Raw genomic sequence first — 24,136 nt, forward strand, 5'->3', positions numbered from 1 at the left:
GAGGCTGAGGGGTGGCGGGGCTGGGTTGGGAAGACAGAGCTTCAAATCCACATCCCCGATTCTTTCTACCACAGAATCCTCTTCCCCTCCTTAGACTAACCTCAGCGTCTTTGAATGCCTCTTAGGTTCCTCATGTTATTTTATATGCTGGCAGTTCATGAAGTAAAATCTTTATTTAGGACACTGAAATCATACTAAAAATAAACTTTAAGAGAGATCACTATGTAAGCATCTTCGACGGTCAAACACCAGATAGACTGCAACATACTTGAAATTTTCAGTGTAATTTTAACTCTTAAGCATCCACCGAAATGCACAGGGCAGGGTTCCTCCACACAGAACAATAACTGAAATGAGCTGCTCACGGGGATCCAAGGACAACCTGACATAAGACACAGAAGCATTTGGGCAGCTTGTCTGAAGATCAACAACTCAAGTACATGTCACAGAGCCATTGGGACTGGGCAGGGGCAGTGTTTTTCCAACCTTGGCATTCTTGAAATTTTGGTCCAGACAATCCTGTGCAGTGGGGGGTGGGGGACTCTCTTGTGCATCATAGGATGTTCAGCAGTATCCGTGGCCTCTAACCATACCTGCCGCTAGCACCCCTCCCTGTGGATGACAACCAAGTAAGTCATCAGACACTGCCAGAAGTCTAGGGAACAAAACCCTGGGGGTTGAGGACCACTGGGCTAGGGTTTCAGATAAACAACGAAGTTCAATGAGACATCTTCATTATTTACAAAGAATAAGAAGAGGACTCACAGGATAGTAAAAGGTATATCCTCACCCCACAATGCCCCATTTATTTCAGGACTACTTCCTAAACACTAAAGAAAGAAGTCTCCTTCTACTGAGATGGTTAAGGTTGAATGCAGATGACCCTCTAAGTCCCAGAAAGCAAGATCTAGCATGCTGTAAGCCAAGAATACATTTGGGGAATGTATCCATAAAAACCAGTTAGGTTAAAAAGTCACCGAAGTCAGTATAATCAATATTAGGATTAAGAGTTTGTATTCCAAAATCAGAAAGACATAGGTTATTTGACATATGACAATTGGCACTATTAAATAATAAAAATACTATCTATAAAAGATAGTAGCAAAGATAAATGCAATCATGTTTTAAAGCATGTAGCACCCTGTAGGCAGAAATCACCACTCAATAAATAATAGAAGGGCGCCTGGGTGGGTCAGTCGGTTGGGCATCTGCCTTCAGCTCAGGTCACGATCGCGGAGTCCCCGGATCGAGCCCCGCATCAGTCTCCCTGCTCAGCGGGGATTCTGCTTCTCCCTCCACCCCTCATCCCCTCACCCCGCTCTCTCGTGCTCTCTCTCTCTCAAATAAATAAAATCTTAAATAAATAAATAAATAAATAAATAATAGATATGATTTTCTAACAAAAATACCTATATATTCCTTCCTTCCTCCATGTCTACGTAGCTCCTCTAGGCTAAGTTGGGAAGATTGTGACCATTTCAAGTGGTAGATATAATAAGGTTTTCTCGTATTTGTGGCCCACTCCCTGTCTTTCTGGTTCAGCCTACATGATCAGGCCAGTCAACGTTGGTCTTGGCCAGCACAGTAGAAGGAGGGTGAAGAGCAGCCCAGTGCTATAAAGCTGCTGCAATTTCAGAGGCCTGAGACCACCTGCCTTCAGAAACAGTGACTCGGAACGGTAGTTCCCAGGAGCAGACCCTCCACAGCAGGTGCTGCTGACATCCACTCTCCTTGTCCTCCTCAGAAATGGAACCCTGATTTGGCAGGGACAGGAAATGTGCCTACTTGAGATAAAACTACTTTCCCCAGCCTCCTTTGAGAACGGGAACAGAAGACAGTAGAAGACAGTTACGAGCCTAGATGCTGGAGCCAGATTTCTGGGTCAAAATCCCAGCTTTGCCTTACTAGCTATGTGACTCACAGCCGCGCGACTCACCCTGCTTGGACAACTCGTGTAACCTCTCTGAGCTTCAATTTCCTCTTTAGTAAAATGCAACCACCCTCATAGGTTTATGTGGAGAATTAAATGAATTATACATGCACTCTGCATTGACACCAATAAGCTCTCAATAAATATTAACTATTTTATCATTATTGTTATTGTTAAATTCTGGCTCATAGAAATCGATATGGGACTTCTGGGAATGATCCGTAGAAAGGGGACTGATTCCACTGAAAGCTCCCTTTCCCCCTTCCTGCTTCCTCTTGCTTAGAATTCTGACAAGATGGCTAGAGCTGTAACCGTGAAGTGACCATCAGGGTAGAAATACATGTGTAAGACACTCGTGTTCATCGTGACATTATTCACACAAGCTAAAAGATGGATGCAGACTAAGGGTCTGTCGATGGATGAATGGATAAACAAAATGTGAGAGATACACAGAGTGGAATATTATTCAGCCTTAAAAAGGAAGGAAATCCCATCATATGCTACAACATGGATAGATCTGGAGGACATTATGCTAAGAGAAATCAGCCTGTGACATAAATACTGAACGATTCCCCTTATATGAAGTATCTAGAATAGTCAAATTCAGAGAGACAGAAAACAGAATGGTGGTTGTTACGGGTGGGAGAGGGGGAAAAGGGTTTGGTGTTTAAAGGACACAGAGTTTCAGTTGTGTGAGATGAAAAGAGTTCTGGGGGCGGACGGTAATGACAATCACACGGCAATGTGAATGTTAATGCCCCTGAACGGTACGCTTCAAAATGGTTAAGATGGTAAACATTATGGCTATTTTACCACAATTAAAAAAATAAAGAAAAATGTAGTAAGGATGGCTGAATAAACAGAAGCGGGTGACACTGTTGACACTCTGGACCCAGCATTCAAGTCTTGGACTGCCTATCTCCAAACTTCTTTTAAATTAGAGACAAAATAAGCCTTGTTTCGTTTAAACAACAGTTCCTTGGGTCTGTGCTGCAACCAAAACAATTTGTCACAGATAAAGTCATGGAGATAAGAAGGCAAGAAAGAGAGTTTCCTTTCATATATTTGGCTTTCCAAACAGAAAAGGAAATTACATTCTTCACAGCATCTTTGTAAGTGATCCCACCCTCCCATCAATACCTCACTATTTAGCCCCACTGTTCCCAGAAACTAATTTGCTCTTCAAGATGTCACCCTCAAGGTCAACCCCAGGTGGCCAACAGGTGGCAGGAGGGAGCCAGCAGCCTCTTGGAAGAGTATAAGAGCAGAATTAATGGAAACAACTGAAAATAACCACCCACAAGAAGCCTCATCTCTTTAGGCCAACGCTGCAATTCCAGCTGAAAGACTTTCAGTATGAAATCGAAAAGAAAACAATCTTCCATGAGTCAGAAATGATTTTCATTTTCTCCTCATTGTTTCTGGTGCTATTTGGATATGTTACAGTTGGTGACTAGAGACTCCTTCACACACTTTCTATTACCTTGGCTGCTAGTAAGTGTTTCTCTCTAACTGAGATGGCTGCCCGTCAGCCGCATGTTTACACAGAACAGAGGACACTTCTAAGTGAAAAGGGGTTTTCCCATGGCTGACCAGACCACCTGGAAATAGTATGAAAATTCTGCTTTAGTGAATTACCTAACTTCCATCTCACAAAAAAAATAACATTCAAAGGGATTTTGCCAGACTCCATAGAGAGGGGTCTACTCTAAGAGTAAAAGCACAGAATTTTGACAGTAAAGACCCATCTGTATAAAACTATACTTAAATGTGGGACCTTTCCAAAAAAGAGTTCCATAGGGAAAACATTATATACATTTTTTTCTATTTGTTCAGGAAAATTGAGAAGGCAGATCTAAAATCTTAGTAGTAAACTCTCTAAGGACTGTAATGGTATCTATGACCAAACAACAGCTAACTAGTTTTCTACTTTTTAAAAAATAATACTTAGTTTATAATATTTTATTATTGAAAATATAAAAGAAATCAAAATCGTGTCACAGCAGGAAATACACATAATTCTGTACTTTCATGGGAAATATATTCCCAGAAAGAAATCTAGTTGAAATGTTTTTGAATGCAACAATGACTACAAAGTGCATAATATACAGAATGATTCATGATATTAAAAATGCCTATAAAAATAATAAAAAGTTTTTAAAAATGATGCAGATAGGCAGAGCACAGCTAGGAATCCTTCAGAAAAGGCAACAAACTAAAAATAATGGGCACACACTCAATATACCAATTTCAGTAGTTTACATAAAACATTAATAGTTTGAATATATCCTGAACTTTATATTCCCTTGCATAGAACATAAAAGATGAACAGTGTTGCCTTAAAACACAAAGATATCTGTAAATGGTAAATCAGTTTGTTCTTTTTTTTTTTTTTTTTTTAGAAGCCACGGGAATGGAAGCACTCATGAATCTTGAGAAAATAGGTCCTGGGAAACAGAGTCTGAGAATGTATGCAAGTATAGAGTGAGGACTCCTGCTTATGTGTTATAATGGTTAAATGTCACAATTAAAAAAAAAAAAAAAAAGGCTTTCAAAAAAGGTAATTTTAAAGTTGGCACTGTGAGGAACCAAGCTATTTATTTGACCTAAGTACTTTTATTGTTTTGTAAACATGAGAGAAAACTGGAACTAAGGTCCTATTATAATTTAGAGCAGCTGATGTCATCAGGATCCACACTCACTCTGGTCACATGCTCAGCAGTAACACACCTGCCAACACATAGGAGGAAAGACAAAACGGAGAGAGGGAATGAGCAATTCTCTCACCACAGAAGGAAGAACTGATCCCACAGTCAACAAAACCAATCATTAAATTTGTTTCTCCTCCAAGTTATATTTTGCTAAACAATTTACTTAAAAAAATTAATCCCTCATCCTAATTTCTGTAATTCTTTGTGAAGATTTGCAACTGGGATTACTACGTCACTTAAAATGTTATTTCTATTGCTCAAAAATATAGAAATCTGGCACAGGTTTCTGTGTTTGTGTAGAGAGTGTTGGAAAAAAAGAGTTTGCTTCTTACAACAGGAATTAATGTATTACATCCCTAACTTGGAACAAGCATTAGCGTCAAGAGACTCTGTGTGTACTGGCATCCTACAGAAACACCAAACTAGACGATGTAAAATGGGTAACCATTCAAAACTGATCTACTGATGCTAGTAATTCCTGTGCAGCCAAGGCCATGAGTCTGTCTGACTTCTCGGCTGAAACACTGTTGACCACATCCTTCTAATTAATAAAAGACACACTCTTGCCTCGGCTTTAATGATCATAATCTTCTGGTTTTCTATCTGCAGTAGCCTTTCCTCGGTCACCAAAATCTTCCACCACCCCACTCCCCACCCTAAGCTGCCCCCCAATATTTGAAGAGTCCCCAGAACTCTGGCCTTCACCTGCTCCTCCTCCCCCGCACACACGGGTCCCAGACAACCCTTCCACAAATACTGCCACAGCTTCCACGGCTTCAAATGTCCTGACTTCCAAGTCTCTACAGCCGCTCCCACTCATCTGCCCCCTGCTGACCTCTGCTGGGGTGTGTCACAGACAAGCACTGGGCAGATTCAACAGGTCACACATTTCCTCCAAATAGGACTTTCCTCCAGGGTTTTCTCGTCAGCCTAACCACTCTCAATCCAGTTTCTCAGGCCCAAACTGGAGGAATTATTTCTTACTCTTTTTTCTCTCTCTCATTTTTTACATCTATCAAAACACCAAGTCCCCTAGATTCCTCCTGAGAAATATATATCACATCTCTGTCCCCATGGCTGGCCACGATTTTTACATCAGCTGCCCAGCATAGTTCCTGGCCCATCCTCTGGGCCAACTCCCTAGTTCACTCCACACACCATCGCTACAGTCCTCTTTTAATTTTCTAAAAAATGTAAATGTATCAAGCCATTCTCTTGAATGGCCTCTCATTCTTCTTAGCATCAGGTACAAACTGTATCATGAGTCCTTTATGAGAGGCCACCCGCCTCCCTAAGAGCTCATTCCCCACCCTCACCCGCTGCAAACCTACAGGATTTCCACCACCTAAATAGTACTTTTCAATTGTGTGTTGCAACCCGTTAACGATGTAAAATCGATTTGGTAGGACTCACCTAGCATTTTCAAAAAAGTGGGTTACAGCATAACAACAGTAACATCAAGAGCAGCTAACCTTTACAGAGTGCTTTCCTTCTTTGTACCCGGAGGGGTTCTGAGGCACCTGGGATACATTAACTCACCTTAGCTTCCAAACAACAGGGTGAGGCAGGTACCATTATTATCCATACTTTACGAGTGCGGAAAGCAAAGCACAAGGAAGTTCATTAACTTGCTCCAAACGCAAGGCTGGGGAGTATGCAGCTGGGATTTGATCCAGATGATCTAACCTCAGAGTCTAGGCTCTTCACCACTAAACTCAGCTGCCTCTCAGCAAATACACCAGAGCACAGCACACAGAGGAAGGGCCAGTATTACCCTGTGAAATGTTTGTTTTAGTGACTTGTGTGTGTAGGTCCACTGGCTTGCAAGGCAAACTATATTGCTTACTGAGGATCATTATCAAGAGTCTGAATCCCACCGATGCAAAATACTCCTCTGCCCCAAAAGCCCCTTGAAAAAGAGAAAACATCTTTTGGATCTCAGTTTTAATGCCATCTTCTGGAGGGAGGTGATTCTGAGTCCTAGTGTGGGCCGGGCGCACTTGCTCTGAGTTCCCCCAGCCCCTCCAAAGGGCCACGGTAGCGGGGCCTGTCTTCGCTAAGTTACACCCGAATCCCTGGCCCCTAGTATGGGGCCCAGCAGACAGTAGCCCCCAGCGAACACCTGTTGAATGCACACATGAATGGTTTTACCTCAAAATTACTAAGAAATCCTATACACTCCATAACCAGCCTTGAAAAAACTCTACTTGCTCACCATTAGAAACAGTGTTTGCCAGGTGAGTAGTAAAATGCTCTGAAGTCACTGCACTGCCCCCGTCATTCTTTGCACAAGGCATGTGGTTGCACGTTTTCATGTGCTTGCCTCAGAGTCCACGCCGCCCCAGCATGCAGGGTGAGACAGCGGACATGGTAAGAGAATGAAGCCGTTCCCTGGAGCAGTGATCAGGGCCAGGAGCCCACACCCGGACCCCACCAGGGAAATGGCCCTTCCTGCCGGAAGTACCCATCAAGGAAATGCAAGGCATCAGGCTACACTTCACAGGCTGCAGACTTCCTTGGCTCCAGATCACTCTCACCAGCCAATTTGCAAAGGAGCAGTGAAAGTTAACCTTGAATAGGATACTTATCATTAAGTGCTGAAATATAATTGCCCTTGAGGAGACTTACTGCTCATTTGCAAATATACGTACCTGAATGTTGAGATGCAGCAAACCAAATTCGTTTGAGGGCAATCGCCTTTCCTCCAGTGTGGCCAGGACAACTCAGGTGTGCAGCAGACAACGTCCTGCATAAATGATTTGCCACTGTGCTCTAAGCATCTGCCTGTTGCTATGTTCTAGAAAGTTCATCAAGGGAAAATGTCCATCCTGTTGGAATACCTATCTTAGAGTGGGTCCGAAGTTTACTTTCTTAAAACTTCCAGAATCAACCTATACTAAGATTAAACTGATGCTATCATTTCCTCAATTTAAAAAAATGTTTTTAACACTTTACCCTAAAAAGATAAAAGAAACCTGAAATTCTAGGAATTCCAAAGTAAACTTGGGATGCTTTCCTAATGACTAAAGCAGTTATAAAAGCAGGAATTAGATAAAAGATTATTTTCCTCCAAGCAGCAGTGGAAATTTGCCAAGGCCAGGTAAGAGGATCCAGACAGACAGGATGAGCAGAGGTGCCAGAAAGGCAGGCAGCCCCGAGCCCCACTAGTCCACTAGTCTTCCAAGGGGCAGAGCCCTAAAGGCTGAGCCGTGGTCTCTATGGCACATCCAGGGATCGGCAGGATTGCTGATCCAGGTGGCACCGACAGGGCCTGGGTGAAAATGACAGGATGATAGGAAACATCAGAAGATTCACAGAGGAAATAAAGACTGCGAACACACATGGCCTCACGATTGTTTTAACAGTGGAAAATGAAAGAAATAGCAGCAGTTGAGCAAGATCTGAAGTACAAGAAGGTACACAGGAAGGGGGAAAGGAGGTATAAAAACAGGAAAGGACTTAAAGCATTTATAGGACTATATGGCCATCTTGAAAGAAGAGAGCAGGCATAGAGCTAACCTTTTTTTTTAATCATCACTAGCATTCAGGGTACAGTATAGATAGGTTGGAAGGTCAGGTGTGGGGGAAGGGATATGGCAATTAGTAATTTTTAAATGAACAATAAAATTCCTGAGTCCATAAAGAATTATTTTGGGAGAGAAAGGAGCACAGACAGAGGATGCTAAGAAATCCAATAGGAACAAAAATTAAAAGTCCGGTTCAAAAGATACTAACTTGCACACTTCCCAGCTAGCAACAGGGATCTCTAATTTTTCACAGCATACAATAGCAATGCCACTTCACGTGATTAACCGATCTTGGCTCTCATACATGTGTCAGGGCAGCACAACACACTGGAAGAGGCTAAGAAGGTTCAGTTGGTCCCGCAGAGTGGGTAGGAACATGGCCTTAGGGGTAGACCGGTGTTCAAATTCGGTGTGGTTCTACCACTGGACCCCTGTGTGACCTTGGTCATCAGTACCCCCCTGAACCTTTGTGTTCACTTTATCTATAACAGGTGATTAAAAGGAGCACCTACCCTACAGGGTTATTATAAGGATTAAATGGGTCATTGAAATAATGTTCTTAGCGGATGTCCACCAACATCAACACTCAATGAATGCTAACTGCTTGCCATAGCACCGGTAGAAGTATAATCCATGAGGGATGCTTTCTCTCTTTTGGGAAGTCCTCAGGACCAGCATGTTACCCAACAGAATCAGAAATGGGCACCAAGAGGTGATAACGGATAACACGCTAAATTACCGGAAGAGTAGAAACAGAGAAACCTTAATACAGAGAGTAGGGATGTGTCAGTTAGTTCATTTGTGTCAGTTCAGTTCATTTCAAAGTCTCTGTTCCTTTGTTTGGACAGAGAATGTAAACTTGTTCTTTTATTCTCTTTTTTTTTAAGGACTGAAATTGTTACATAAACTAGAAAACAGACAGTCTTTTTAACACATGAGAGATGTAAATTATAATATATAATATATAAATATTAAATATGGTGTTGAAGGAGCAACTAAGGAGGTACGGTTGTCTCCACCCCCAAGTTACACCTCATTTAAGAATCAGGAATAGCCCAGGCCTCCGGAGGCTGGGCCCCAGGTGCTCAGACAAGTGTCCTCCTTCCAGGGTGGTAGGGAAAGGAGAAAACTCCAGAGCGCCATCTATGGGTGGTGGCACCTGCAGGGGACCCGGGCTGTAAAGGCTGTGGGTGTGGTCTTCAGAAGGGACTTTCTGAAGGGGTGTTCAGGAAGCTTGTGAAGAGGAAAACAAAGGTTCTGACTTCTTTTAGGGACAGAATCTTACACCATCTCCTGAGCCTGATATTTTAAGGCGTAGGAAGGCATTAATAGGGCAATTTCAACGTTTACTCCTTGCTGGAATCTGTGACCCCTCAACGCTACAACCCAAAGCCTGAAGGTTGGGGACTGCTTGGCATGAAGGATTTAATTTGGAAATTGTATCTTTTTTTAAAAGTCTGATGTAATGGAGAATACTTAAATCATTTATGGCTACTAAGAGCAAGGAAAATGGTAACTTGAACAATAAACCAAAGGACATGATGTAGACCTATGGAGCGTGAAAAGACCTGTGCTCTGGGGACTGTCTTGATCAGTCATGGACAGGCTTTGGAAGTGACATCATCTTCCAAAGACGGAAGCAAACACCAGCACTGCCCTGGTGTGATAGCTTGTCATAAATTGCAAAATTAATCCAGGTAAAAGTTCCTCACCTACACTGTCACCACTTACTCTGGGCACCTTATTTATTCATTCATTCAACAAACACACCTGAGTCTGGATTTCAGCAGCAGCAGATCCTGAGACAAGGATTCAGGGCAGTGGTTTAACGGAAGGGTAGGGGAGTGCAGACATTGTGGGGGTGGTGGCCGGGGAAGAAAGGCAGCCCAAAAGGAGTGTTCTCAAGCCTGCTGCCACTGTGGCCAAGGGGAGCTCAATCCTGCAGGCCAACTCAGGCCGCAGAGCCTCTCCCCCTGGGGTGTGACCAGGAATCTCTAGGGCTGTTAAGCTGCAGGTTCTGATGTCAGTCTGGGGTGGGGCCTCGAATTCTGAATGTCTGACAGGCTCCCAGGTCCTGCTGTGCTCCAGGTCTGAGGACCGCACTTTCAGGACGAAGGGAGCAGACTTATGCCTGAGCATTAGAACCCTCTGGGCCGCAGGGCGGGAAGACTTTCCCAGTGGCTGCCTTGAGTCCTTGGCTGCCGACTGCTCTGAGGCGGTGTTATCCCAAGGCACTTCCGGCAATCCTGCACAGAGAAGCAGAGCTCTCTTCCACAGCCTTCTCAGGCAGGGGCAGAGACTGGCCGCTGGAAGTTGGAGGACGCACTGAAGGCGTACGGGCATCCTGATCTCTGTTACACTTACTGGGCCCCGATGACACACCAGGCAGGGGCCGAGGTTAACGATCCCTGCCGCTATCAACCGATTATTAAACCAAGTGTGATAGTCGTATGTTAGGCAGTGGTAAGTGCAGAGGAGAAAAGTAATGCCAAAAAGTGGGACAGGAGGTGTCACGCTGGGAGGGAGTGCCGGTTGGCGAGGTTGGAGTTACCCCAAAAAGCTGATACGCATGAACCTGTGGGTATCTGAGAACAGATGATTCCAGGTAGAGAGATGAGCAAGGACAAAGGCTCCAGTGGGCTTGGCAGGTGAGGGAGAAGAGGCCAGTGCAGCCAGAGTGAAGTTAGCAAAGGCAAGAGGAGAAGGAATGAGGTCAGAGGGGCTGGGGGTAGGAGGCTAGTCTGGGGGGGGTTCCCCATAGGTGACTCTAAGGGTTTCGAACTTTCCTCTGAATGACTTGGAAGGCTGCTGGGGGTTGAGCAGAGAAGGGAAATGACGTGACTTCTAGCTGCAGTGTGGAGAATGTACTGCATGGAAGGGGAAAGCAGGAAGAGCGGCTGGAGGATTATTGCCGAAGTCCGGGAGACGGAGGATGATGCTGGTACAGAAAAGTACCAGGGCTTTATAGAAATTATAAATCAAGTGGGCCTTTGCTTTTGTACCTCAATAAATTGGATGTGAAATGTAAGGAAAACATAAGAGTCAAGGATTACTTGAAGGTTTTGTACCTAACCAACTGAAAAAAAATGGAGCTGCTATTATCTAAGAAGGGAAGAAACAGGGTGCCTGAGTGGCTCAGGTCATGATCCGGGGGTCCTGGGATCAAGCCCTGCATCTGGCTCCCTGTTCAGCGGGGAGTCTGCTTCTCCCTCTCCCTCTGCCTCTCCCCTTGTTCATGCACGTATTCTCTCTCTCTCTCAAATAAATAAATAAAATCTTTTTAAAAAAAAAAAGAAGGGAAGCAGTCTGAGTTGGAAGCATGCTAAGTGTCGACACTCAAGTGAGCATGCAGAGATGATGTAAGACCTACAAATCTAGAGTTCAAAGAAGATGCCCAGGAGATGTAAATTTGGGAGTCATCTGCCCATGGACTATATTTAGAGTCCAGAGGCTGTTTCCTAAGAATATAAAAAGTCTGTGTTACTGAAAAGAGGAAAAGAGAAGAACACTAAGGACTGAGTTTGGGGGGGGGGGGCGCTCCAATATCTGAAGGACAGAGCATGACACAGAATTGGCAAAGGAGATGGAACTGGAGTGACCACAAAGGATCTCCAAGAAGAGCAACTGTCAACGTGCCAAGTGCTCCAGGCAGACCCAGGTGATGTGAGGGTGCACAGGGAAGACTCCCCCATGAAGAGGTCCCTGGTGACCCGCCCGGAACAGGCTGTGGAGCCCAGGCGGATGAGGCTTCACCGAAGGGAGTTTCAGAGAGAACAGGAATATGGAGAGGACAAATACAAATTTACCGAAGGGTGTGTGTGGATATGTAGGAGAGAAAATGAGGTAGTAGTTGAAAGGGTAGGGAGGTTAAGACAGACTTTCCTCTAAGCTGGAGGAAGTAATAGCACAGTGTAGGACAAAGTGAATGATCCAGTGGAGAAGGGCAATCCTTCCTGACGCCGGGGGGAGAAGGGGGAGAAGGGGCTGGAGCCATGTGGCGGAATGGGCAAGAGAGGATCAGAACGGATCTAGGGGTCCTGGCCTTACCTTAAAGCTCATCCATCCTAAAAACAGATAGGTAGAAAGGTTAACGGGAGACATGGTCATTTCACTAGGATATGAAATTTAATCCAATTTTCGTCTTTTGTTTCTAAATTGGCTATTATTAAACAGGTCAGAAGAAAACCATCCAACATTCAATTATGTAAGAGGTCACTTTGCCAGGGAATTCTTTAAAAGACTATTTGAAGTAATCAAACAATTACCCTTATGTAATAATTTGTGGCTTGGTAAAAATATATTTAGGAATCCCAGGTACTTGGATCCATTATATTTAATGTGAAAGATACAGAACCTCTAACAGTAACAAATAAAAACATTCAGAAAGAATATTCCCAATATATGTTGTGGTGAATGTCATTAGCCTGGCCTGTCTTCCAGTACATTTTTCAATGGTGTGATCGTATTTATTTACCCTGTGTTATTAGAGAGTGAATAGTCACTAGCCTTCAATTTTCACATCAATTGCAGAAAAAAAGATTCCATTTTCTATACCGTCTGGAATTGAAATTGACTTAGCATCTCAGAACTGTCAAAAATTTCTTTTACGAAAAGGTTTGCTTTACAGAGACTGTAAAGTAGGTGTCATCCTTGACACTGGCATTCTACATTCGTGCCGCAGGTCTGTGGAAAAGCAGCGCTAAGGAGTGTCAGGAAAGGTCTTAGAAAGGCCTCGCCGTCACGCTTCGTGCCTCCGCTGGCTTCCTTGCAGTCCGCTGCCGTGCTGTAGATGTCAGGGGCTCTCTATTTAAAACTGCTAATAAGAAAAAGGAGGATTCGAGAAGAATATGGTATCAGCTACCCTAGAACTTGCCTTTGCTAACAGGTCAGCCTGATACTTACTTTCCTGTGTTAAAAACGGGAACCTCTGTTTCCATTCGAATTAGAAAAAGCATACATTGAGTCCTCGGGATTTACAGATTTGAAACTTATTCCAAGGGATCCTGCTCGTATGTGTACTCACACCACAGGGCTGGTCTCTGTCCAGCTCACAAATGAGAAACCAAGTAAAATTACGCAGAATCTCTCCTTTCAAGTTCTTTCTTTTCTATTACAAAGTATTGTGCCTGTCTTTCACATAGATGGGCAGACTTTTCCACAGATGTATTTTAACTGCATTCCCTAAATCAGCAGCACTTTAGACTGAGTGCCATTTAATGTTACCAATGTGCAACTGGTCACGTTCGTCCACAGGGCAATTAGGCCTGAGCCATAAAAATCCACAAGCCCCGCTATTTCCGACATCAACAAATAAGCAGGGTTATGGGAGCCTCCTTCCTGCGACACAGGTGGGGGCTGTTGCCTGGCGGAGCTGGGCAGAGTTCCGTCTTCACAGGCACACAACCCAGCTCCACAACACCCTTTATGAAATGGTTCTCTGTTTCATCATCACGTTTATTTTCAAGTACGATACGATTCCAACATCCTCAGGGAATAAAGCTAACTAGATAGGGTCCTGCCTGCAATTTTGAAGACATGAAGAATGGAGAGGTGGTGAGTTAAGACTTCTTATATGCAGAAGGCTTCCTCCTAAAGGAAGGACAGGATGAGACCCACCCGCACGTTCAGAGAGCTGTGATTACAATACTTGGTCAGGCAGACTCTTTCCAGAAACACTGTTATAAAAGGGTGTGTGCTCTTAACTCCCCGTGGTCTCAGCAAACCTCAGAATTACTATTTGCCCGAGTATCTCTACTTTTTCCCAGGAAGGACTTGCTGGGTCAGCCACCCCCAAGCACAATTATCTCTTTTCCTAACCCTCCATCTTTTGTCTAAACCCTGTAACCTATGAAGGGACTAAAATTTGCTCAAAAGTACCTTGCAAACTGGCCGATTTGGTTATCAACTGGTGGGTGACAGTCCTAACCCACAGGCCTCCCTGCCCTGGGACTGCTCATCTACCAGCTGCCTGTGTCCTCGGCCACCGTGTCACACAAACCAAACTGGTACGTTACATCGTCTCGAAAGCAGATTCTAACATTGGACTGGTGTGTGCTGATGATTTCTGAATACGCCAGCAGCTAGACTATGGTTTTCACTATGAAAAGGGGCTAATAAAAATGAGAGGAAAAAACACTTCTCTGCCTTTTCAAGCAGTAATTTAAACCCCCAAGCTCGAAATCAAGATGAAAAAGTTCCAAATTGATTAATATGGAAATTACCAAACCATCGAAACTGCTGATGTCGTAAACAAAATTCGTCAACAGCCACTAAGAATTCATTAAAAGTAAATTTATTGTTTGTTTAAAAATCAACTGTGCAATATGTGCTTCTCGAGACCTTTTTGAATCTGGTTTGTTGTTCATCTCTTCTCAGGCTTCAGTTTGGCAAGGCTAAATGAGAAACACGGTATAGACACACAGTTAGTAAGTACAGGTAAGGGAAGCAACAATCATTCCTGTTTGTTATTCTCTCAAAGCCCAAAGAGTGTAATCCAAGCTACAACATTAAGTCTTAAAATCTGATCATGTTCATTGTGTTCTGAAAACTATCATATTCTAAAAGGGAAAAGATAGCAGTGTATCTGATTTCAACCAAACAAGGTTTCAAACTAAATTACCTATTTCCTCTTACAGAACTAAAAACAAGGCTGCAGGGACCCAGGTAATCATTTTAAGTGTAATTGGAGGATTCAATTTTAATGGTAATATTGCAACATTACTTTTGCTTTAGCTTTCCATAGCGATAGGTTCTCAGCTGTCACATATGGACAAAAGCATAAAATGAACCTGAGATGTGACAGTGAGGTCACTTCTAAGAAACCTTCAGTTTGAGATGGATACAATTCTACGACACACAAAATAAAACTATTCTAATCTTTTAGGCAAAACAATATCAAATTGTACTTACTCCAGAGCTGAAAAAAAGGGCAACACATAATTTTTAACACTTACTATCTGAGAATATTGTCCTAATACAGGGTTTTATTATTGTGTGGATTATTTCAATTTGAAGATGGAAACCAGGCAAAAGCATGTTGCCGAATAATGCTGTTGCTTTCCTTCAAACAGGAACACATTTAAAACATTAAATAATAGATCTCTCTCCTTCTAAAGGACAGATTTAGTTTCTTCCCTCTTTAAGAACAATTTCATACAACTGCAGAATTCTCAAAAATATTTTATAGTATTAAATTTGAATAGCCAAGCATCTGAGAATCAAACATAAACAAAGACTCAAAATTCCAGACCCTCCCTCTGTTCTGCACTTTGCACAAAGAATGATTACATTTACAAGTCATGTTTACCTATTTAGTAAGCACACTCTGGTTTCTTAGCTACAAAGCCATTTTAATTAAGGCAATAGGAGTTCCTTATGTGCAAAAGAAGATGTAGTATACACCATAAGAAACTCATACAAACGTGAAACACTTTACATTTGTTATTTTTCTTATAGCTTTAAATTTGTGATTTAAGACTTTCATTAAGACCAGCTTTTGCACTTCATATACTCCATAATTTATTAACAGAAGAGTGATTCATATGACTCAAAACATTCTTTCCTAGAGCTATTTTTCAATAATTAAATAATCTTTGTGACTACCATTCAATGTGTGAAATAGAAAACTATGTCATCTGTATATACCAATAAATAAAAATACCTACGCAAGGTGCCATGGTTTCCTCTGGTGCCCTTTTAAAAACAGGGTCCGTATATTTGGCCCTCTTCAAATTGAACCCAAAATCACAGACAATCTATAGGGGGAGGAAGAGAGTGTGTGTGTTTGCGGGGGGGCTGTGGAGGGAGATGGTGAGGAGGAGAGCCGGTGAGCCTGTTTTTAAAGGAAAACATTATTACCTCCTCGAGCGACTAAAGAGAAAAAGCTCATATGCTCAGAAAGTTAGACTCCCAATATCTAATGTCCCTGACCCTTAGCTTTTTCTTTCTGTTATCTGAACCAAAACCAAAATCATAACAACACATGCACAAACGCACATGCTCTCACACAGACACACGCACGTCCCTGCTTTGTACTTCAGGCCTATGTTGGGCAGCCGCACTCGAACCTCCTTACAAACTGTCCTAAGAAATGTATATGCGCGTACACATTTTGATTAAGCTATTTAAAAGCAACACTGCTAAGGAAGTCACATGCTATTCTCCATAAGAGAACAAAAAGAAAGGAAAAACTAATTTTAAAATCGGACTATATTCCCCTATGTTATTTAAAAAAAAAAAAAGAAAACATAAAAGAACCAATCTGAGAGTGTATTAGTCTCGAACAGTGAGATCCAGTAAGTATGAGAGGTAGTTACAAATGTTTTGAAAAATCTAACAATACTTTAAGAGTCTTCTCCAATACGAAGAACATAATATAATGGTGTGAAGGATTAAGAGCCAAGAGTCAATCAGACAAAAAGCTTATTTTATGTTTAATAAATTATTCTCAGATCATTTTCAAGGAGAAGTGTTTGGCAAGCTTCAACCATTTCCCAAAGGACTGAGGCAGTGATTTGCACCCAGATGGAAGACAGTCATGGTCAAGGAAACTAGACAAGATACCGAGACTCTGCTTAAGAGAGATTTACATTCTTTGGCATCTTGTACTCCTAGGAGAAGCGGCTCTGTTTTGTGGAACTCATACACTTCCATGGTGTAAGTTCTCCCAACACGGCTCACATTCAACTAGCAGCATTATGTCTTAAAGGTAGAGCTGGTGAGAGCTGTTTTTGTGGCCCCACGTAAAGTGTTAGCACTGTGCCAATCAAGAGGGGTAAATAACCTCAAACGCAGAGATCATGGTAAAATGTGATAAAATAATTAGGAACTGGTAAATTTTGAGTACTGCTTTTGATTTTCATAAAACTTATTTAATTTTTATAATGGTGTGTTTAACAAACGTTTGGCGATATTTCTAAACATTGAGCAATTGGCTCTCACAAGCCAATGTGGGCTGATTCTAGCAAACCACTGATGCTATGTTCCCAGAAAAGTATGAATGTCAGTGATTTTCTTTAATAGCTATTCTTAAACACTGGGAGAATACAAGCTAATTTTTTAGGGGGGTAAAAAAACCCTTTAGCTCCTGCACCTAAACAAAGAAGTTAGTTTTCGAAAATATGCAGGCCTTTGAAATTACAATTATCACAAGGCTGGCTTTCACTACAGGGTGCAGGTATAACCCATAGAACTTGGTCTAGAGAAAACATCATATAGTATTTTACAGAACTTTTAGCAACAAGGTGGTTCTTGAGTTACAATTCAGGGTCCCTCTGAAACGTACAGGTCCCCATGGCCCCCACACTGTCCACTCTTCTGGCCCCCGAAAGGAAAAACTCTACCATAAAGCCTCTCTTACTCTGGAGTTGTAAATTACAGAAAAAAACAATTTATAATGAAAATAATTTATAACATATTTTATAAAGACACACCAGAAATTTGCTTATTTTTTTATTCCATGAGAAGAACAGAGCACTATATCTGTCAGATAAATGTTGCCTGACGAAGGAGGAAAACTAAGAGGCCATTGGCTTTCAATGCGACTTCAGGAGGACACCTGGAAACGAGACCACACTACTTGTTGAATGTGTAAGTCTCAGGGAAGGTATCCTCCCATCTCGTATTCTCTAATTTAAAGAAGTAGTACACAGTTCTTAAATTTTAATTGATGGGCAAGGGCCTTATGTCGTGCATTATGCAGGTGCCAACTTACGAGCTGTCAGTCTGCATATACAGAAAGAAAAGTCCCCTGGCTAGCAAAGAAACTGAAATAAAGTGGCCGTTAGAGCAATTTCATCCCATAGGTGTTCTTGGATACAACATATAATGAAGAAAGACAATCTGACTGAAAAAGCATTCAGTAGTACATAAACAAGAAAAACTCTAATGTAAAACTATGAAAGTCCCAATGCTCTGAAGCATCAGAGATGGAACTCACATCGTATTTAAATGAAAGCTGATGCCACTAATAGGCCAGGCTTTGTTTTATCTAGGTCTATAGTTTACTTCTTCCATGCACTCAACTTAATCAGACATGTACAGAGCACATCTGTTGTGTTGTGTGGCCTGCAGGCTGGGCCCCGAGTCCTCAACTTTGCAGGCTTGACATATCTTTAACTCCCTGAGTTATTGAGGTCAACCTCAGGATCATAAATCAAGAAATTCCAGGAAAATAAAAACTCTTGTTCACATTTTGCAATTAAAAGAAAGTTAAAAGAAAGGGATTCCCAATACAGGGTAACTACTTTTTGAAGAGTCAAGTGGCTGTGCTGTATGTTTTTAATTTGAAACCATCATCTTGATATGTTTAGGGGTTTAATTTATGGAACAATCGAGCAACCTTTATATTTAACATTAAATGCCTGAATATTATAAATCACCTTAGATGAACATTTATGGGAGAGTTTCAGTGCAACTTCTGAACAACTTGTCACTTTTACTGTGGAGCAATGATTTGTAAAAAACGATATGCTAAGTAATCCCAGAGCATAATTTAGGGACACAAAAACAAGTGTCAGGAAACAGCCAGAGCCTACATTGAATGAAATCTTTACAGACTGAAGTAATAAGTCTTAAATTAATCAACACAGCTTAATTGAAGCTCTATTTGTAACATTTTTTATTAGACTTGTTATTAATGAACCTCTAAATGCTACCACTAACTTGAGCTCTATGTTAAATTTAAATAATGAACCATTGTTCACACACACAAAAGAACACACACCGCTTTAACAGCCCTTTGTCTCCATGGGGCTCTTTCTCTCACGCATAGCTAACATGAAGACTGGTCCTTCCTTCCTCACATGGTTATTTACGCGGTTGGCAAGATACCATCTTTAAGGCTGCTACCATGGTCTGAAATAACTGAAGTGAAACCCTTGAGAAGACAGTCAGTGAAGACTGAACATTAGAAAACATTTTTGGTTGCCCTCAAAGATAACGTTTTCAAATCTGGGCTCATAGAATTCTGTATTAACCTCCCACTCACGGATGTCTAGGGATGATCTGCTCTGGGTTGGTAAAGACTTACCTGAACATGTCTCCCAAGCCCTTCAGCATTCCCTTCTTGGCTTTCATTTTCTCTTTCTCCTTGTCTCGGTCTTTCTTCTTCTCTTTGCCAGCTTTCTCCTTTCTCCTATCCATCTTATCGCCTTTCTCTTGGTTTCCATTCATGTGTCTCTCCAGAGAATGTGAAGGCTGATCACTGGCTGTGGATACAGACTCTCTCCCTGATCTTGAACTTTCTTCTGTGTCTTCTTCCACTTGGAAGGGAAACAAAAACAAAAATGGATAAGGAATACAGTGAACCAAAAGAACAAAGTGAAGGAGGCTAAAATATATGTGAGGATTTTGCTTTCCCACATTTTCTACTGTTGTTCGGCCCTGCTATCAACGTGGATTGCAAAGCTATTTACTTTTTAAGTTTTTATTTATCTAAGTAATCTCTACACCCAATGTGGGGCTTGAACTCACGACCCTGAGATAAAGAGTCACATGCTCTTCCGACTGAGCCAGCCAGGCACCCCTGTGCTATTTACTTTTGAGGAGAATTAGAATTGAACATGTGATGTGGATGACTACCAAGCACATGAGTATTCCTATGTGAAGATCATGTGCCAACGGTAAGAGAGAAGCAGCTTCCTGGCCAGATACTGATTCTTTCACTAGGGCTAACATCCTCCTTGATGCAGCTATGCACTGCTGGAGAGATGAGTAGGTCCTTATCACACAGCATAGACCCTGTGTTCCGTATTTGCAAAATGCAAAGAAAACAAGCAGCCCCTCCTCAAGTGCTTCCTTTCCTCATGGGTAAGGATAATGTAGATCCACTCTGGCCCCTCATTAATTTGTGAGACTACACCATTCACTAGTAAGCACACCAATACTAGCACAAGGACTTCTTTCTTCAGGCTCCCAAATATGTCCATTTGTGATTTCTGCACACAGAAGACTGGATCTTTACAGTCTCTGTAACTTTTCTAACTCTGTAAGATTTCATTCAATGTAGGCTCTGGCTGTTTCCTGACACTTGTTTTTGTGTCCCTAAATTATGCTCTGGGATTACTTAGCATATCGTTTTTTACAAATCATTGCTCCACAGTAAAAGTGACAAGTTGTTCAGAAGTTGCACTGAAACTCTCCCATAAATGTTCATCTAAGGTGATTTATAATATTCAGGCATTTAATGTCATACTGTCATTACATAAGGGCTAACATCATAAGCAAATGCTACTGTATCTTCTAATCCTAAATAACTCTGCATGTCCATCTACACAATGACAAGGAAACAAAGATGGATAAAACCATGAAAATGTGTAAATCAATAACCTCACACTCCCCTGAAGTTCGCAGATACAAGACCTACTTATTGATAACAATATTCTATTCTTTGAACCAACACTCGGCAAGCATGTGGTTCAAGGGCACTTCAATACCCCAAACTTTTTGATTTGAAAGAATGACAAGTAACTAGGGTAGGTTTTCACCTACCAAAAGAATTTTAAGAATTTCTATATTAAGTAAGAAACAATATATGTACATATTAGCAGCCACTCTCATTAATCTTTTCTGAGATTGGTTGCCTAAGATTTTCTTCCAAATAGAGTAAGAATTATCAGGGCTTCAGATTATCCCTTGACTTCTGAGGTCATTTTATTCTCCTGCATCAACAAATAAAGTATGAATCAATGTTTTTGAGCTTCTCCTAACACAGAACCAAATAGAACAGTTAAGCCTCTTCCCAATATTTCACAAAGAACTGACCTCTAAGTCAAGTTAATATATCTTCAAGTGAAATTCAGTCTTGCCTCTCCACCACCCAGGGACACTTGAGTTAGTAATACACAATATCAAAGTATAATAAGACCAGTTAAAACAATCTCAGTATCTTAGTGTTCTGCTATTAAACCCTTGCAAATCTGAGAAAAAGATGATCAGTAATGACATGACCACTTCAAAGTAATACAGTTTAAAAAAAAAATGCCAGCTACTTAGCATAATACCAATTCCTTTTGTTGACACATTTGGTTGAAAACATGAGCCAACACATTTCTCATGCCAGCAGGTCATGCCTTCGTACAGCTCAAGAATAAAAGCATCGCCATGTCTAAATCCAGAAGGTACTTCAGAGGTCATTTAGACCAATATCTTCCATTTCTTGCTGAAGAAACAGAAAGGTTTGGGGCCAGCATACTCCTAGTCCAGGGCTCTTTCTAGTATTATGTCCCATACAGTTGTACTTCAGCAAGACCTTCATGCATTTCTTTCATCAACTGTTTGTGATTGCTCAATTCCATGCTTCACACAACACACATCGAGGTAATCTATCACCCAGTCACTACACAATCTACCCAGAAGATAATTCCAGCGGTCAGCATTGTATTTCAGAAACCTATTGTCAATCCTGTGTATTCATTTAATGCCATGACTTGTGGTTCATACTGATGAAATCACTCAAGAAGCCAGATCAAATACACACAAAACTCTAGGGCTGGTTAGCAACCACAGAAATGACTTTAGAAAGGTCTGCCTCTTATGCAGCCATCAAAAGGAATGAGATCTTGCCATTTGCAACGACATGGATGGAACTGGAGGGTATTATGCTGAGCGAAATAAGTCAAACAGAGAAAGACATGTATCATATGACCTCACTGATATGAGGAATTCTTAATCTCAGGAAACAAACTGAGGGTTGCTGAAGTGGGGGGTGGGGTGGGAGGGATGGGGTGACTGAGTGATAGACACTGGGGAGGGTATGTGCTCTGGTAAGCGCTGTGCATTGTGCAAGACTGTTGAATCTCAGATCTGTACCTCTGAAACAAATAATGCAATATATGTTAAGAAAAAAAAAAAAAGAAAACAGGAGGGGAAGAATGAAGGGGGGGAAATCGGAGGCGTAGACGAACCATGAGAGACGATGGACTCTGAGAAACAAACTGAGGGTTCTAGAGGGGAGGGGGGTGGGAGGATGGGTTAGCCTGGTGATGGGTATTAAAGAGGGCACGTTCTGCATGGAGCACTGGGTGTTATGCACAGACAATGAATCATGGAACACTACATCTAAAACTAATGATGTAATGTATGGGGATTAACATAACAATAAAAAAATTAAAAAAAAAAAAAAGAAAGAAAGAAAGGTCTGTCTCCCTCTGCACAGGGTTATCTACTTCTGAACCACTCTCCTACTCCAAAGGGCGTGGTAGATTTTTTAAAATTTGCTTTTTTTCCTCTCGGTTAGTTAATATATAAATAGGAATGATACAGATTTGATGGAGAAAGCCTGTTACAACTTTCAGATGGGAACTGCTAGTGAAAATCACTAGCCTTACAAATAAATGCTGAGTTAAGGCTATACTTTTTTGTGGTCTACACAGAGCAGTGAAAGAATATCCTGGTCAACTAGCCCAAAGACGTGCTAATTATATGTAGCCTTTTCACACATGAGTCTCCTGAGAGAATATAAATATAGCCTTAGCAGGGTTGAAGCACCTTGTCTGACACCCGTAAACATGGCTGTGCTCCGTCTGATCGCCAACTGCTGTTTCAACCCTTTGGGAAATAGGTGTGGCCTCATCTTTGAGATAATCATCCAAACCATTATAAAGCAATTCTCGTAAGTTCTCAGGAACTATAAAACCTAGGTCTGTTGGTACACTCAAGAGGATAAATGGATGCTAGTGAATTTTCTAAAATTCCCAACATGCAAACCTCCTTTTACCTATACTTCTATAACTCTTGGTAACTTTTATTACTGCACTCCCCGTACTATACAATTATAAGTCTGCCTCGCATTCTCTAAACTTCTTCTAAAATGAGGACTACCAGGCAGACGCAGACAGCAGATGAAAGACTATGGGTAAACCTGACTCATGACTTTATCCCAACCAAACTCTTCTCCAATCTCTCGGTATCCCCGTTCCTTGAGTTTTAGAACAATGCCTACTTTCCTCTAATCGAGCCTGACAAAACTAGCCACACCCCAACTACAACATCGGGAAGGCTCATTGTACTTGGTTTCACTCTCCTCAGTTTCTGGTATCTTTTTATGCAATTATTGTTAGTGCTACACGTGTTGTCTAATGGATTTTAGACCCTCTACAATATCTGAAACTATAAACAAAAAATGAGCTCAATAAATGTAAATGACTTAGTCTTCCACAGCAACCATTATCATAAATCATGAATGGAAGTATCAGTAGCCATTCTGCTAGTTTTCTGCCTAATAGTTTTGGCAGAAGTACAAGGGGCATATGTCTGCTCCTGGCTCAGTAACAGAATAAAGGCAGTGCCTTCACAACTGACTATATGCTGAAGTCAGATTTGTTGCCAATTCTTTTCATATTCACAATAATTTTCTGGTGTATGTAATACAACTTATTTTCTAAATTGGGTGAAACAGAGAAAATTAGTATTAAATTATTTATTAACTTCGGGTTTTGTAACCTCATTTTATAAAATAAAAAATCCTAGCTCCGTTTCCTACCCCAAGCAAGTGGACTGTTTTAAAATGATACTTGCACGTTTGAGAATTCTTTATGCTTATTCGGAACATTCTAATTTAGATAATACATTACCACAGAAACTCTTCTGGGGGTGTACCGAGTTAACTAATCCCTCTGAATGCCAAATAATTAAAAATATTTAGCAATATGCGGCTTCATATGTACAAACATAAGATGTTCTTTTAGAGTATCAAAGTATATATACTTCGAACTCTAAAATTATTTGATAGAAAAAAATAAGAATCTCTCACTTGACCCTGTCCCCATGCAGAATTATGGTGGTTATCAAAAGCTTAAATAAATTGGTTACACATGTATAATTGTTTCAAATATGTATGTTCAAGGTCACTGATAATACTGGTCATATTATTTTTTAAAGTTTTACAACCAGTCTTTGTACATTTAATACCACCTTTATAATAAGGTACATAAAATACTTTCATTTCCTCAAACACAAAAAAATTCATA

The 24,136-nt window shown here is 41.3% G+C and overlaps 1 protein-coding gene across 15 annotated transcripts in view; it reads right to left on the reverse strand.

Annotated features, from left to right (window-relative positions):
- PARD3 (par-3 family cell polarity regulator) overlaps positions 1–24,136 on the reverse strand; it is a 643,037-nt gene that overhangs the window by 175,114 nt on the left and 443,787 nt on the right. For 13 of the 15 annotated variants that reach the window (XM_078075363.1, XM_078075365.1, XM_078075366.1 and 10 more), the window contains one exon: positions 19,198–19,429. In XM_078075363.1, coding sequence (XP_077931489.1) covers positions 19,198–19,429 — 232 coding nt within the window. Of the gene's footprint in view, positions 1–14,444; positions 14,561–19,197; positions 19,430–24,136 lie in introns of those variants that run through there. The other 2 variants (XM_078075368.1, XM_078075367.1) reach the window with 1 other exon arrangement.

The sequence above is a fragment of the Halichoerus grypus genome, chromosome 6, assembly GCF_964656455.1.
Source record: "Halichoerus grypus chromosome 6, mHalGry1.hap1.1, whole genome shotgun sequence".
Classification (NCBI taxonomy): Eukaryota; Metazoa; Chordata; class Mammalia; order Carnivora; family Phocidae; genus Halichoerus; species Halichoerus grypus.